At 43.6% G+C, this 16091-nt stretch overlaps 1 protein-coding gene across 1 annotated transcript; it reads left to right on the forward strand.

Moving 5' to 3' along the window:
• Positions 1–7906: 7906 nt before the first annotated feature.
• LOC118590039 (olfactory receptor 1361-like) lies at positions 7907–8827 on the forward strand. Its single transcript, XM_036197834.1, has one exon. The coding sequence runs from the start codon at positions 7907–7909 to the stop codon at positions 8825–8827; it is 921 nt and encodes a 306-aa protein (XP_036053727.1).
• The last annotated feature ends 7264 nt before the right edge of the window (positions 8828–16091 follow it).

Here is a 16091-nt window from a genome sequence, read left to right on the forward strand (position 1 = left end):
TTAATTTGGATGCTCTCTCTCTATCTTTTGGTTAGTTTGGATAAGGGCTTGTCTATCTTGTTGATCTTCTCAAAGAACCAACTCTTTGTTTCATTAATCCTTTGTATTGTTCTTTTTATTTCTATTTTATTGATTTCAGCTCTCAATTTGATAATTTCCTGGTGTCTGTTCCTCCTGGGAGACTTTGCTTCTTCCTTTTCAAGAGCTTTCAGGTGTGCTGTCAAGTCACAAGTGTGAGATTTCTCCAACTTCTTTATGTGGGTATTTAATGCTATGCATTTCCCTCTTAGCACTGCTTTCATAGTGTCCTATAAGTTTGGGTATGTGGTGTATTCATTTTCATTGATCTCTAGGAAGTCTTTAATTTCTTTCTTTATTTCTTCCTTAACCCATTGGTGATTCAGTTGAGCATTATTCAGTTTCCATGAGATTGTAGGTTTTCTGTAGTTTTTGTTGTTGTTGAAATCTAACTTTAAACCATGGTGGTCTGATAGAACGCAGGAGGTTATCCCAATTGCTTTGTATCTGTTGAGATTTGCTTTGTGGCCAAGTATGTGGTAGATTTTAGAGAAGGTTCCATGGGGTGCTGAGAAGAAGGTATATTCTTTTTTGTTTGGATGGAATGTTCTGTAGATATTGATTAAGTCCATTTCAGTCATAACATCAGTTAAGTCCTTTATATCTCTGTTAAGTTTCAATTTGGCAGATCTGTCCAGAGGTGAAAGTGGGGTGTTGAAGTCTCCCACTATTAATATGTGGGGTTTTATATGTGATTTAAGCTTTAGTAATGTTTCTTTTACATATGTGGGTGCCCTTGTGTTTGGGGCATAAATGTTCAGAATTGAAACTTCATCTTGGTGGATCTTTGCTGCGATGACTATGTGTTGTCCTTTTTGATCTCTTTTGATTGATTTTAGTTTGAAGTCTATTTTGCTGGATAATAGGATGGCTACACCAGCTTGCTTCTTAAGACCATTTGATTGGAAAGTCTTTTCCCAGCCTTTTATTCTTAGGAGGTGTCTATCTTTGAATTTGAGGTGTATTTCTTGTATGCAGCAGAAAGATGGGTCCTGCTTTCGTATCCATTCTGTTAGTCTGTGTCTTTTTATAGGCGAATTAAGCCTCTTGATATTAAGGGATATTAATGACCAGTGATTGTTCATTCCTGTTACTTATTTATTTATTAATTTATTTATTTATTATGGAGGTAGGGTGTCTGTACTTCTCTTCTTTGGGGATTACTGCTGTGGTGTTATTTAATGCCTGTGTTTTTGAGGGTGTATCTGACTTCCTTAGGTTGGAATTTTCCTCCTAGTGCTTTCTGTCGGGTTGGGTTTGTGGACAAGTATTGTTTAAATCTAGCTTTGCCCTGGAATGTCTTGTTCACTCCATCTATGATGATTGGTATATTAGTCTAGGCTGGCATCCATGGTCTCTTAGTGTCTGCATTATATCTGTCTAGGTCCTTCTGGCTTTCAAAGTCTCCATTGAGAAATAAGGTGTTATTCTGAAGGGTTTGCCTTTATAAGTCACTTGGCCTTTTTCCTGTGCTGCTCTTAATATTCTTTCTTTATTCTGTATGTTTTCTTGTTTAATTATTATGTGGCAAGGGGTCTTGGGGGGGTCTAGTCTGTTTGGTGTTCTATAGGCTTCTAGTATCTTCATAGGCATTTCCTTCTTTAAGTTGGGAAAGTTTTCTTCTATGATCTTGTTGAATATATTTTCTGTGCCTTTGATAGGTATTCTTCTCCTTCCTCTATCCCTATTATTCATAGGATTGGTCTTTTCATGGTGTCCCAAATTTCCTGGACATTTTGGGTCATGACTTTGTTGGTTTTAGTGTTTTTGTTGACTGATGAATCTATTTCTTCTACCGTATTTTCAACACCAGCGATCCTCTCTTCCATCTCTTGCATTCTATTGGTTATACTTGCATTTGAAGTTCCTGTTCGTTTACTCAGATTTTCTGTATCCAGAATTCCCTCTGCTAGTGTCTTCTTCATTTTTTCTATTTCCCTTTTCTGGTCTTGGACTGTTTCCCTCATTTTGTTTCATTGCTTTTTCATGATTTTCTTTCAGGGACTTATTGTTTTCTCCTGCTTTAATTGTCCTTTCCTCTAGTTTTTTATAGTGTTCTTCCCATTTATTGTTTGTCTGTTCCTCCACTTCATTTTTTTTTCCTTCTATATAAGGCTCTGGCCTCTTCGTGATGTTATTCATAAGGTTGTTTTCTTCTGCATCTTTCGTTTTGTGATGTTCAGGTCTAGCTGTTGGAGGAGGGCTAGGTTCTGGTGATGCTGTATTGCTCTTTATTTTGTTGTATGTACTTCTGCATTGATGTCTGCCCATCTCCTTGTGGATTCGTTCTTGGTCCAGATGGAAGCTCTGGGCTGGATGGGAACTCTGGTCCAGATGGGAGTGCTGGCTGGATGGGAGCTGGGGGCTGGTCTCTGAGTCTCAGGAAGTGGCTGGGGTCTCAGGCAGATGGGTGTGGGAGCAGGGTATGGAGATTACAGGGTCTGCCTGCAGTCCTGTAAAAGTGGAACCTTCCCGGGGCCCACTGGATGGCCAAAAACTGGGACCAAGTTGGGCAGGTCTTCCCGGAGGATGGCTGGTGCCCAGGGGTGGGACCTAGGGGCGGGCCTCTCTGGCTATGACCCCAGGCACTCACCTCTGGTCCAGATAGGAGTTCTGGGGCAGAATGGAAGCTGGGGGCTGGTTTCTAAGTCTCAGGAAGTGGCTGGGGTCTCAGACGGATGGGTGTGGGGGCAGGGCAGGGAGATCGTAGGGTCTGCCGGAGGTCTTGGAGAAGGGGAACCTTCCCGGTGGGGTTTGGGTTCCTGCCCTATGGCCAGAACCTGGGGCCAAGATGGGCAGGTCTTCCCCCTAGAGTCAACATTTTTAAAGTACACTTTATAAAAGTATCATATACGAAGCCAATCCTGGTGGTGTTTCAGATCCAAAGGAAACCCCGATTTCCCAAACTTTAAAAGGCTGTCCTTATATCCAGATATGAGCTCAAGCTGGACTATAGTGTTTCTGGTAGTTAGATAAAAGCCAGCATTCCTCAGGCATTTGTGAAGTCAGTTCCCGTCTACTGAAAGGCTCATATGCCTCCCTGTGGTGCCTCTCAGCAGACCAAAGCATGTGCTGACTTCTAGGCCCCCTTGGTATCACAGTACCTGTTACACATGTCCATGCTGGCATCTTAGCCCTCTCACCTCCTCTACCCCAACTCCCTCCAGCTCAAGGGCTTCCCTCCCCACAGCTGCTCACCCCTCTTACAACTCGGCCATCCCCCAGCCTCACTCTTTTCTGCTCTGGCTATTCTCATTTACGCGTCTCTACTCTGTTTCTGGTTGTTCTCTCTTCTCTCTCAGACAGCCCTGGCCATCTTCAGTCTATTTCTTTCTCTGTCTGCTCTGAACTCTTCCCGATCCTCTGACTGTTCTCTCTCAGATGAGCAATGAAAACCTGCCTTCCCTTTACCCACACCATGGAGTGGTCATGTTTGCACTGTCATTGCTGTGCCCCCTGCATACAGTGAGATCTTTAACACTAGCTCTTGGGAGCCTGGACAAAAGGATGTGATTTCCAGGTATCCATGGGCTGTGTGGTGAGACCCTGTCACAAAAGAGAAAAGAAAGAGAAACAATTTAAAAATGTATGTAATATCTTTATGTCAATATCTACAAGCCATTTTTAAGAATTACATTTCTCTGTCTTTGTCTCTGTCTCTGTCTCTCTCTTTCTCTTTCTCTCTCTATCTCTATCTCTATCTCTCTGTGTGTGTGTGTGTGTGTATGTGTGTGTGCATGTGAAGGTCAGAGGGTAACTTTTAGGAGTGAGTTCTCTCTTCTGGCTGTGTATAGTCTAGGGATCAAACTCACACTTAGTGTCAAGTGTCTTTACTTGCTGAACAATCATTCTGGCCCTACAAGTCATTTTGTGTTTTTGTTTTGTTTTGTTTTGTTTTTGACAAACTAAAAGAAGAAAAAGAAGAGTCCAATGATTAGAGAAATACAGGACATTGAAAGTTCAGAAGGAAATAAATTATTTTTAAAAACAGTGAATAGATTTATTCCTGTCAAATCAAAAACCTTAATTTTTTAAAAAAAAATAGATGAGCCAAGTCATTTGGAGGAAGAACAGTTGAAATACATGACATAATGACTAATATTGGGCACCTTACTGCTTGCAATGAAATCTTTTTGTAAAAAACCTTTCATCAAGTTAAGGAGCCCTTTGATTTGGGATTTATTGGGGTGTTTTTCATTAATATTTTTACTATTTTGTCAAGTGCTTTTTCTGCATCATTCATATACTTGTTATACAAGCCATTGTTGTTGGGTTTGGTAATTGATTAATACTTCATAGAGGGCTCCAATTTTGTTTTTAGGCCATACCAATAATGATGACATTAATTGTTTGTGGTCTGATTTCTAGTAATGTATTCACTAGATTTTGGCATCAAGTTCATGCTGACTTTAACTCTACTATTATTTGACAAAATTTTATATTGTATTGCTACATGATTCATAACATTTATATATTGTGACACAACATAATATATATATATATATATATATATATATATGTATACATTTGTAAGCACCATCTTGTCAAACATGATTAAATATAAATAATTAACCAAGGATAGAGCCCTAGCAGTGAGCACCTGTACAAGAACTGACTTTCTGAGGATCCTAATTTTCAGTGCCCAGACAGAATACAGACTGTGAATACTTCATCCTTGTCTCTAATTAGAACCTCTGAGAAATCTACCCTGGGGGAACACAAACCTGGCAGCCACCTTCATGCAGGCACCATCTCCAGGGATGGAGAATCAACTTATTCACTCCCAACCATCCAAGCTTGACCAGAGAAAGCCACATGCCTCATTCTAAAGGTTCTCTTTTAGGGACAAAAGGTCCTTCCTTTCTCAGCTTCAAGTGTGGATTTCTCAAAACCAAGCCTCAAACATGGCAGGAGCAGAGACAGAACTTAACTGAAGACACCTGACAGCAGCCCAGAGTGCCCAGGTAAGGTGGCTGAGGGAGCAGAGGAGGGTGCCCCCAAATCAGGAAAATTCCCATGGACTCCAGCACATGGGTTGACAGAGAAAGAACTTCATTCACCCTCTGCATCTGACCAAGTTCAAAGGAGGAAAAGCATCTCACTCCTATATGCCCATGCCTTGTTCGGCCATGAGGTGCTCTGCCCTAGGAACACATTGGAATCCACAAAGTGGGCAGAGCAAGCAGAAGGACATAATGGAGGTTAGTGGGTTCGGAGCAGTACTGCAGCTGTTACAAAGCCTGTTCAGAATCAGGGGTCGGGGTGGGGGCAGAGAAGGAATGAGGGAGGGAGGGAGGGAGGGAGGGAGGGAGGGAGGGAGGGAGAGAGAGAAACACTGAGTGAGACACACACAAGGGAGATGCAGACACAGAGAGAGACAGACACAAAGACACACACACAAGGAGAGACAGAGACAGGGAGAGACAGAGAAACAGAGACAGAGAATGCCATTATTTATCCTGGTCTTCGTATTTGCTCTCTGTCCATCCTCTGGGGTGTGTGGGTGTATAATGACCATGTCTCAGACTGTGGCTGCTTGGATACTACTGAAACAAGCAGTGGGGTGTTGACTTGAGCTGGAGTCCAGAGACAAAGCAGCCTTTAAGGTTCAGGGTCTTCAACATCCAGTGATTCAGACATAGCTGCACATCTGGCACTCAGATACACCGGACACTTTCCCAACTCATGGAAATCAATGCAGCAAAACAGACACACATTAGGATATAAATATCCTGAAAGTTCTTTTTTTACAGTTGTGGCAGCAGAATTCTGTCTCCAAATGGAAGCTTAGGGAAAGTGGAATTGAAATCCAAATGCTGGAATTGAAGAGCCAATCAAAGAAAGGGGCATCCATGCATGACCTACCATAATACAGTGATGTCCTGTGTTATTTGTACCCCTAGGGCTCAAACCATTATGTTAGTATTATTCTCAGGAACTGATTATTCCAGTGTTCACCATCTCTTAATGAACAGCATAAGAAAATATGGAATCACTGCAGCTTAGTGCTCTCAGAACTGAGCCTTAGCTGTGGTCTTGCCCCACTGAAACAAGTTGACTTTGCATCCCTTTGTGCATCTTTTTCTATTTCTTTGATAGGAAACTACCTGGCTTCTAAGAGAACATTAACAACTACAGTCAAAGGACACTTTTGTTGGTCCTGATGAACTATTGAGCACTCTGTCTATCATCTCTACTTCTATACTCCAACTGACCCTGTGACCCATTGGAAGCATATTCTAGGTTGTGTGTGTGTGTGTGTGTGTGTGTGTGTGTGTGTGTGTGTACATGGATGTTTGTGAGTGTAGGAACACATGTGCCACAGCACTCATATAGAGATCTGCTTCTCATTTCATCATAAAAGCACTGGGATAGAAAACATACCTATGGTGTGGAGTTTTATGTGGGTTCTGGGGATTTGAACTCAGGTCTTCACACTTACATGGCACATGGTTTACCCACTGAGCCATCTCCCCAGGCCTCCTTCTAGATTTTACTGTTGTTGTTACATGGTTCTACATCCATTGCAACGTTCTGGAAGTTAACTTGGATTTCACATGTCAGCGCTTTGCTCCATTTCGCTCTCACAGTGTGGTTGCCTCACTGTGTCTGCCATGCATACATCCCATAAACAACATTATCAGGTCCCATATCAAGTTCTGTCCCAGCAGCCAGGCCATTTCACAAGAGAGTTGTCACCTCTCTTCTCTTTCCCTGGGCCTTTGATCACCCCCATGGTGACTCTCCTCCTTTCTCAGCTTAAATTGCCTGACATCCCTCCATGGGCACTGCAGTCCAGATGTGATCCTGACCTGCTGGCCATGGTGATTTCTTAGCCTTGGGTTTGTCTTTTGAGATGCCCATGAATCTGCATTTTATCCACCTGTCAAACCTTTTTTCTCCAATAGGAAACATTGCGCTTAGACTATGTATGCCCCCCCTCTTCTGAGTGCAGTCAAGAGGGGACACTGCACACAGGAGTCCGGCCCACAGCTCAGATGAGCAGACAAACAGCTGTGAGCTGTGGTGAAAACATCTTCGTAGCTGATAGAATGAGAAAGCACAGCAGCCAGTCAAAGCCTATTGGCCTCCCCAATTGTGAAGAAGCAGAAAAGCCACAGCACAACCTCTGGGTTTATAATATGTGACACTTAGTAGTGACTTTTCATTTGATTACAATGTAATCAGTGGTAGCTAATATAACGTAGAAATTGCTGGGGACTTGGTGCCTGCCTGTTCTCCCAGCCGGCTGGATTTGAGGCAGGAGGGCTAATTACACCCAGAAATTCCTGCTCAGACAAAAGAACATGTACGTTGTGTTACATAATATCTATGTGCGTGTTTGTGTATCTATGTGTGTTGTGCATGGTGTGTGCATTCATGCACCTATGTGTGGTTATGTTCATGTATGTGTGAGCATGCATGCCCAAGTGTGTCTATGTGTAACACAGAGAACAAGACCATTAGCTTGTTTTGAACTCTCACTGATATCAATCAGTAATTTTTGATAAAGCATCTAGCTGCCCACTGCTCAGTTTCTTCATGTATACAGTGGAATGTAGTACGTCAATTCCTAGACTGGGTTAACTATTGTATAAATTGCACATATATATGTCCCTGGGAAACAAGAGCAGAGTCAATAAGATCATAGCCATTGGAATTCAGTCTTTTAACAATGGAACACTTGCTGCTATAAAAGTACATTGTAAGGCATTTTATTAGCAGTTAATTCTCAAATAATAACCAAAATTTTCCAAAGTTCACAACAGTTTTCTTCAAGTGTTGGTGAATGGTTTCACTACATGGATCTAACTCTCTTTCCAAAGACATGGACGGTGACAATCAGACGATCATCACAGAATTCCTCCTCCTGGGACTTTCTGAAGAGTCAGACCAAGAAGTTGTCTTTGGGCTGTTCTTGGGGATGTACATAGTCACCATCTCTGGGAACCTTCTCATCATCCTGGCCATCAGCTGTGACCCTCATCTCCACACACCCATGTACTTCTTCCTGGCCAACCTCTCCAGTGTTGATATCTGCTTTTCCTCAGTCACTGTCCCCAAGGCATTGGTGAATCACATGGTGGGAAGCAAGTCCATCTCTTACACGGAGTGTATGGCCCAGATGTACTTTATGTTCATATTTGGCAACATGGACGGCTTCCTCTTGAGTGTGATGGCCTATGATCGTTATGTGGCCATTTGTCACCCACTCCACTACACCATGATGATGAGGCCCAGACTCTGTGTCCTCCTGGTTCTGATATCATGGGTCATCACAAACCTGCATGCTCTCTTGCACATTCTTCTCATGGTTCAACTCACCTTCTGCTCCTACAATGCAGTACCCCATTTCTTCTGTGACCCCTACCTTGTCCTGAAACTCTCTTGTTCTGATACCTTTATCAATGATGTCACAGCCTTTACCGAGGGTGCAGTGATATTTATTACACCATTTGTATGCATTGTTGTTTCCTATGCCTACATCTACTCTAAGGTCTTGAAGATGCCCTCTGCTCATGGGATAAGAAAAGCCCTGTCCACATGTGGTTCTCATCTGACTGTGGTCTGCCTCTTCTATGGTACCATCCTGGGAGTTTACATGCACCCCATTTCCTCCTACTCACTACAGGACGCAGTGGCCTCTGTCCTCTTCACAGTGGTGACACCCATGGCCAATCCCTTCATCTACAGCCTGAGGAATCGTGACATCAAAGGAGCCCTAAGGAAGATAATTCTCAGATCCTAGAATCTGAAATTTCTAGAGCTAAGAGGGCTCCTAGACATCATGTATTTTTATAAACAGATACTCAGGCCCATCTAGTACTCATATGATCTTGCCTTGGGATAGTGATAGATGATGGTGATTATGCTTTTGATTTGGATGCTGACTAATACTCTCTGTCACACACTCTGAAATTTATTTCTGTGGTGATATTTGTAATCTAAGTAATAAAGCTTGCCTGAAGCTCAGAGGACAGAACCAGCCACAGAGTTAAACATAGAGGTCAGGCAGTGGTGGCACACACCTTTAATCCTAGCACTTGGGAGGCAGAGATCTGTCTGGATCTCTGTGAGTTCAAGGCCATGCTGAGATTGATCCAGTCTAGGAGACAAACAGCCAGGCAGTGGTGGCACCCACCTTTAACTCCACTATTTGGGAAGCACACACACCATTAGTCCCAGCACTAGGAAGCTTGCAAAGGAAGGGAAATGACTGGGCGGAGAAAGGCATATATGGTGTGAGGAGACAGGAATGAGAACCCTTCCAGCTGAGGACTCAGGGACATTTGGTCAGAGAATTCATGGAGTTGGTGAGGTGAGAAGTAGCTGTGGCTTGTTCCTTTGTCTCTCTGATCTTTCAGCATTTACCCCAATATCTGGTTCCAGGTTTTTATTATAAGACCATTTAGGATTCGTGCAACATTTCTCTTCAAAGGGATGATTCAAAGACTCTTATTTCACAGACAAGAAAGATTGAGAACATTTGGAATCATTCTGAACTGGGATGTGTTAACATCCCCTGAGATCCTGGCTGCCACAATGATTAGGGGATTTTAAGAGATGATGGAGTCACCTGTCCCTGTGGCCTCAAACAGAGCTGTGGTTAGCCTGGTAAATGACCCACAGGAAGTTTAACTCACCCATGCTAGACAACTAGAGGTTGTTGGTTATAGAGTGCTCCACTCTCAGAACCTCTGGTAACTGAGGTGTTGGTGATTCCCTTTTGTCCCAGACTGGGGTCCCTTTCCTACTTTCTATAGCTCAGAACTCTACCTCTCACCTTACCTTCTCACCTAACATTTCAGGGTTTTGTTCCTCAGCATGACTCTTGGGGCTGCCTAGGAGGTATCAGGAAGCCTTGGATAGCAGCTCTGTTCACCCATAAAATGCGTATGTCCCTTCATGTTCTCATGGGCTCCAGGAAGCAGAGATTTCCTTACAAAGCTGAAGTCCAGAGTCACAGTCATGCCTAGGGACATGGGGACATGAATTAATGTCAGGATTATAATTGGAACTCAGGACTTTAGAGTTTCTGGAACATGGGCGCGAGTGTCCAGAGTTCCAGCCCTCATCTAGTGCGTACTGAAGGCCAGATGTCCATGTCAGCTGTCATATTCTTTCTTCATATCCAGACAGTTCTGACCTCCATCTCCTGGGTGGGGCAGTGGTCAGTCTTCGGTAGCTCTCCCCTCAGAGTCTCTGGGTCCTCACTCCTTTTCTTCCTCCATTCAGCTGGCTTATAGGTCCTTCCGGTTCTAACCACCAGCTCTGTCCAGAGTCTGTCCTGGCTCTGACCGCAGTGATCTTCATGCTGGTGAACCTCACCCCATCTTTCTCTCCCTGCACATCTTTGTCCTCCACATGGGTGCCATTTGTCTCTCCTCAAATGTTAAGTGAGTCCTGTCACCTAACTATCACAAAAAACACAGGAGATGGAAAACATTTCTTCATGTAGTAAAGCTTAATAGTGATTGGCTACAGGATTTCCCTACAGACACTAAACTCTCCTCCTGGCCCCTCATGAACCCAGAGTGTAGGACCCAGAGGTTCCTAGTGACTCTGGGAACAGACTATAACCTCCCACAGTCTCCTCTACTCTGGGGGCAGCAATGTCTCAGCCTGTGTTTGTCACTGTAACAAATAACACCCTTTGTTAACAAAATGCTGGAATCAGAGTCCTCGGCCCGATGGTTACTGTTGTGGTTTGATTAAAAATGTCCCTTATAAGCTCTCACATTTGAACTCTTGGTCCCCAGTTGGTGGCACTATTGGTTTTGGGGTTTAGAAGGTGTGGCCTTCCTGGCGGAAGTATGCCAGTGGGGGTTATGTGACACTTCCATTCCCTCTCTGCATCATGCTTGCCTTTGAAGATGAGTTCTCAGCTTCCGCATCCTGCCCTTCACTGTCATGGTTCTCTGTTATGATGGACTCTTATCCCTCTGGAACCATAGGCCAAAATAAACTCTCTCTCCTATAAGTTGTCACAGTGTTTTATCAAAACAGAAAAGTAACTAATACTCTCCTAGGAGGTTCCTTCTTCTTCTGAGCAGCAGATATTGATAGAGTAGGCCAGGAGTTAAAGAATTGAGAAAGCAGTCAGATTCTCGAAAGGGCAACTTTAAAAGTTAAGACTAACTTCAGATTTATTTGGTAAAATCCCCAAACAAAACTGACCTGTGTGCAGATGACAACAATTTTAAATTAGGTTCTATCTATTGGACCTATTTGATCTGGTTTTTCAGGGATTCGGGTTTTTTTTTTTTTTTTTTCCTTTCAATCTTGATTCTTTGGTAACTTCACACATGAATATGATGTGTTTGGGTCATAATCAACTTTAAAAAAGGGAAAGTTAAGATTTTTTATGTGGATCCTCAAAATAAACCAGTGAACAGCTGGCAGCACTAAACAGCCCCAAGGCTGATGGGTAAACGGATGACAGTAGCTAAGATTAGCTGTGATATTACACATATAAATCTAATAGAAAGACATAAAGCTGAGAAAAGCCAGAAAGGGCAAACTGACTGCATATATGTGATTGGCTGCCTCCTGTTCCAGGTACACATCCTGAGTTAGGGGTCGCAGACAACAGCCTTGAAGTGACCACAGAGGTAAATTATCAGTAATGGGATGTAGTTATTTCTTCACGTGCCAAAGGAGGCAGAGCCTTTTCCCACACTCAAGGATCAAGTCATGGAGGGCAGAACATACTTGTCATGCTAAGACCCTATAATATTGGTTCTTTACTCTTTTCTTAAAAATAAAGAAATTTATTGTTTTTTATGTATTTACCTTTGCCCCCATGTCTCTCTGTCTCTCTGTGTGTCTCTATCTCTTTCTCTCTCTCTCTCTTTCTCTCTCTCTCTCTCTCTCTCTCTCTCTCTCTCTCTCTCTGTCTATTTGTCCTTATGGCATATGGAAGTCAGAGGACAACTTGTGGGATTTAGTTCTCTCCTTTTGTGAGAATTAAATCATTCTGGTCCATCTTCAGTATGATCACTCATCAGGGACTCTCAGCTCAGCAGGAGGCACTAGACTCATGTCTAGCAGCTGGTGCCTGCTTGCCTGAGTGCTTTGGAGTTTATCCTAGGATTGAAAAGTTGTAGCCAACTATGTGACTGAGCCCTTATATCTGGAAATTGAGGGGTGCATCTCAAGCCCTAGGAGGATGAGGTGTTTGGTGGGGACTATACTAATCTTGTATCTCCCTGAAAAACTCAGCCAATGGGAAGTTCAGGGACAGGGAAATACAATCAGGAACTTAAGAACCAGTGTTCTTGCCTCATTTTCTCAGAGCTGATGCCTGCTTTGCAGGATCATAATAGTTCACTATGCTGCTCTGTGTCTCCAGTGCTCTCCTTTACATTTTTTTTGCTCATTTTATTTGATGTGTATGGTGTTTTATTTATATGTATGTCTGTGCACCATTTGTGTAAAATGTTCAAGGAGGCCAAAAGAGGACATCAGATCCTCTGAGACTGGAGTCACCAACAATGAATGCATAGTGGTTCTGAAAATCAATCCAGGGTCCTCTGTTAGAACAAGCAGTGCTCTTCACTGCTGTGGATATTGCTCTGTGTAAATAAAATTCTGATTGGCCAGTGGCCAGGCAGGAGGTATAGGCGGGACAAGAGAGAAGAGAATTCTGGTAGGTGAAAGGCTGGAGGGAGACGCTGCCAGCCACTTCCATGACACGGAAGATGTAAGGTAATGGTAAGCCACGAGCCACGTGGCAAAGTATAGATTAATAGAAATGGGTTAATTTAAGATAGAAGAAGTAGATAACAAGAAGCCTGCCACGGCCATACAGTTTGTAAATAATATCAGTTTCTGTGTGTTTACTTGGTTGGGTCTGAGCATCTATGGGCCTGGCGGGTGAGAGAGATTTGTCCTGACTGTGGGCCAGGCAGGAAAACTCCAGCTACACTTCACCACTCAGCTACCTCTCCAGCCCCTCCCGGACTCTTATTGTGAAGTGAAAATCATCGTTTCTCACACTGCTGCCATGTAGGTGCAGGGGATTGAATTTGGGTCATCAGGCTTGGTAGTAACCCCCTTGATCCCTTGAACCATCTCACTGGTCCTGGTTCTTTGCTCTTGTCCACATTTGCCTGCCCTGCCTATTTGCAAGCTTACTATTCCCCGCACTCTTTTTCGATTGTACTTTCCTTGGCCTCCCTTCTGGTGTCATTGGGTAGGTTCTTCAGGGACCAGCCTTGATTCTTAGGCAATCTTACCCAAGGACCCAGTATGTTTGAGCATCCTGTGTGTTTCCCCTGCTGGTCTTTCTTTTGTGGGTGGAATTCATCCAAGTTAAGGGCCTGTGAGCATTAGAAAAAGGCATTAGACTGCTCCCTTTATGGTGTCACAAACAGGAGTTTGGTCAACTCAGATGGAAATGGTGACCAGGAAGGAGCAGCCCCCTTTGGTTTGTCAGCCTTGGCCCTTGGAGTGCTTGTGGTCTACAGACCTAGACATTTTCTAGCCATGAGAACTAGAGACTTGTTGACAAACTATCTTGACAAGATTTATTTGTTTGGGTCTGGTGGAAGATGCCTTTAATTCCAGTACTCAAGAGGCAGAATCAGGAGGAGCTCTGTGAGTTCCAGGCCAGGTAAGGCTACATAATAAGATGCTGTTTCAACAATGAAAACAAAACAAAGATTATTTTTGTTTTGTAAATGTGAATGTTTGACCTTGTCTCGAGGCAATAAATTGGAGATTGATAGAGGATGGCACCAGACACCTTGCTCTGCCTTCCATATGTCCACATGCAGGGGTGCACATATGTGTATGAAACAGACACACATACACAGTTCACAGATTATGATTTTTGACCAAAAGTCAATAAAGAAGAAATACCGATAGAATATCTAGAAAGTAATCCCAAACAGTAGAAATCAAACAACACACTTCTAAATTATGCATGGGACAAAGGGTACTTTATAGTATTGCCAGGGATCCCAAACAAACCCAAGAGAGCTGCCAGAGGCCTGAGAAGCACGGTTTCTCCTCACACACCACATGTCGATGGGGCCTTATTATTCTCAGTCTCCAACCAATGAAATGACACCCCCGTTGTTTCTGAACATGTTACGGGACCATAATTCCAACAAAAATCTCTGTGTCCAACGATGACAACAAAGGCAAGAGCAGGAGCAGTAGAGAAGGGACCATTTGAATTATTAGGTGGGATGGGAATGCCCCACCAGCCCTGCAATGTCCTTAAGACATGATCTTCATATCCTAACCTTCAGAGGAAACGAGGAGAGGAATCTGAATCTCCCTGTGCTCAGAGATGAGATCTGTACTGACTTTTTGACACTGTAATGAGACACAAAGGCCAAAGGCAACTTGGAGAAGCAACAGTTTATTTTGTCTTCCAGTTCAGGAGGGAGAGACCTTAATGATCATATAGGCACGGCACAGAAGCAAGAACAGGAGGTTGGCTGATTTCATGTTCATCCACACACAGGAGGCAGCAAAAAGAGTGTGGGGTGAACCCTCAAAGCCTGCCCCCTATGATGCACTTCCTTCAGCAAGGCTGTGCCTCCTCAAGGTTCCCACACAGCACCACCAGCTGTGGACCATGTGTTCAAATCCAAGAGCTAAGGAGGCCATTTCTCATTCAAGCTACAGCACGATCATTATCATCTACTTCTGTGCACTTCTTTCTTGCCTCTAACTTGTAAACAATAGTGAGCCAGACATACAAAAGGAATGGCACAGGATTTCTCAAAGGATTATGGGACCTGAAACAAACCTCTGGATGCCTAATGAAGAAATCTGGGGATGCATAGACACATTTTATCTATGTTAGTTCTCTTTATAGTCAATCTTCCTGGAAGATAGAAGGTTGCTATGAACCTGACTGTGATTAACCCTGCCTCTTGCATCTGATGAAGCGCCTCTCACTGGCATCACACATAGATGCTCACCACCACCATTGGCATTTTAATGGCTCATCACCAAACCCATTCGAAGTTACTGAGGATGTGACTGGAGAATGAGTGAAAAAATCCATATAGAAGAGAGAAAAGGGTGATAAGATCAGTAGTGCTAATGTCTGCAGTGGGTAGGTCTAGGCAATAAGAATACGAGCCACGAAGGTGTGTCAACAAACTTCCTTCTGGCCACTTCAGCTGCAATTGATGAAGAGACGATGTCATGCACCTGTCTTTAAAAAGATTTTGAAGAAGAAATGTGGTTAGAAAAATGTTCCATCACCCACTGAGTGTCCTGACATGACATTCCTGATGCTTTAGAAATGTATTTGCCCTGTGTTCACTTGAGGATGCTTAAATCAGCCTGTGCCCAGTATGGCCCCACTGCTCCCTTTACCCTTGCATTGCTTGAAAACCAAAGCAGTGAGGCTTGGCTTACACCAAATGATTGGTATTTTTGGCCCATGCTGCTTTGTCTGAGGTGATTTTGTCTTATGGAAAACTAACTTCTCAGAAAACTGCCACGAGACAGCCCAGCACAACGCTGATAACCCTTCCTCAAAACATTGGACCATTAATAAACTACTTGGCAAAACTCCTTATGACAAAAACGAGGTTCAGGCCACCTTTCCATCCGGCTTATTGGCTCAGATTCAGGTCACTAGCCTTTGAGACTGGAAGCAGCTTCCCCAAAAAGGCGCCGCTACCACCTCATTGGCCAAAGTGCGTCAGGGACCAGATGAGCCCTATAGTGATTTTATATCCAGTCTCAATGATGCTGCTGAGTGCCTCCTGGGCTTGGGAGAAAGCGAGAGTACATTTGTTAAATATCTTGCCTTTGAAAATGCAAACCCAGCCTGTCAGGAAGTTCTCTGCCCCCACAGAGATAGGGCCCTCCTTTCTGAGTACATCTGCCATAGGTTTGGCTATCGGCTTAAAGTCGGTGGGCGCCCAAGATTTGAGATCCCAACAAAGTCACCTTTGCTTCTCCTGTAAACAACCGGGACATTTTGCGTGGGAATGCCCCAAGTGGATCCCTGCCCCCTGGGGGGGGCACGGCCGCGATGC

Source organism: Onychomys torridus, chromosome 8 (assembly GCF_903995425.1).
Source record: "Onychomys torridus chromosome 8, mOncTor1.1, whole genome shotgun sequence".
Classification (NCBI taxonomy): Eukaryota; Metazoa; Chordata; class Mammalia; order Rodentia; family Cricetidae; genus Onychomys; species Onychomys torridus.

Bases quoted from the DNA above. Each gene is read 5' to 3' on its own strand.
- LOC118590039 (XM_036197834.1), top strand. From the start codon at position 7,907: ATGGACGGTGACAATCAGACGATCATCACAGAATTCCTCCTCCTGGGA.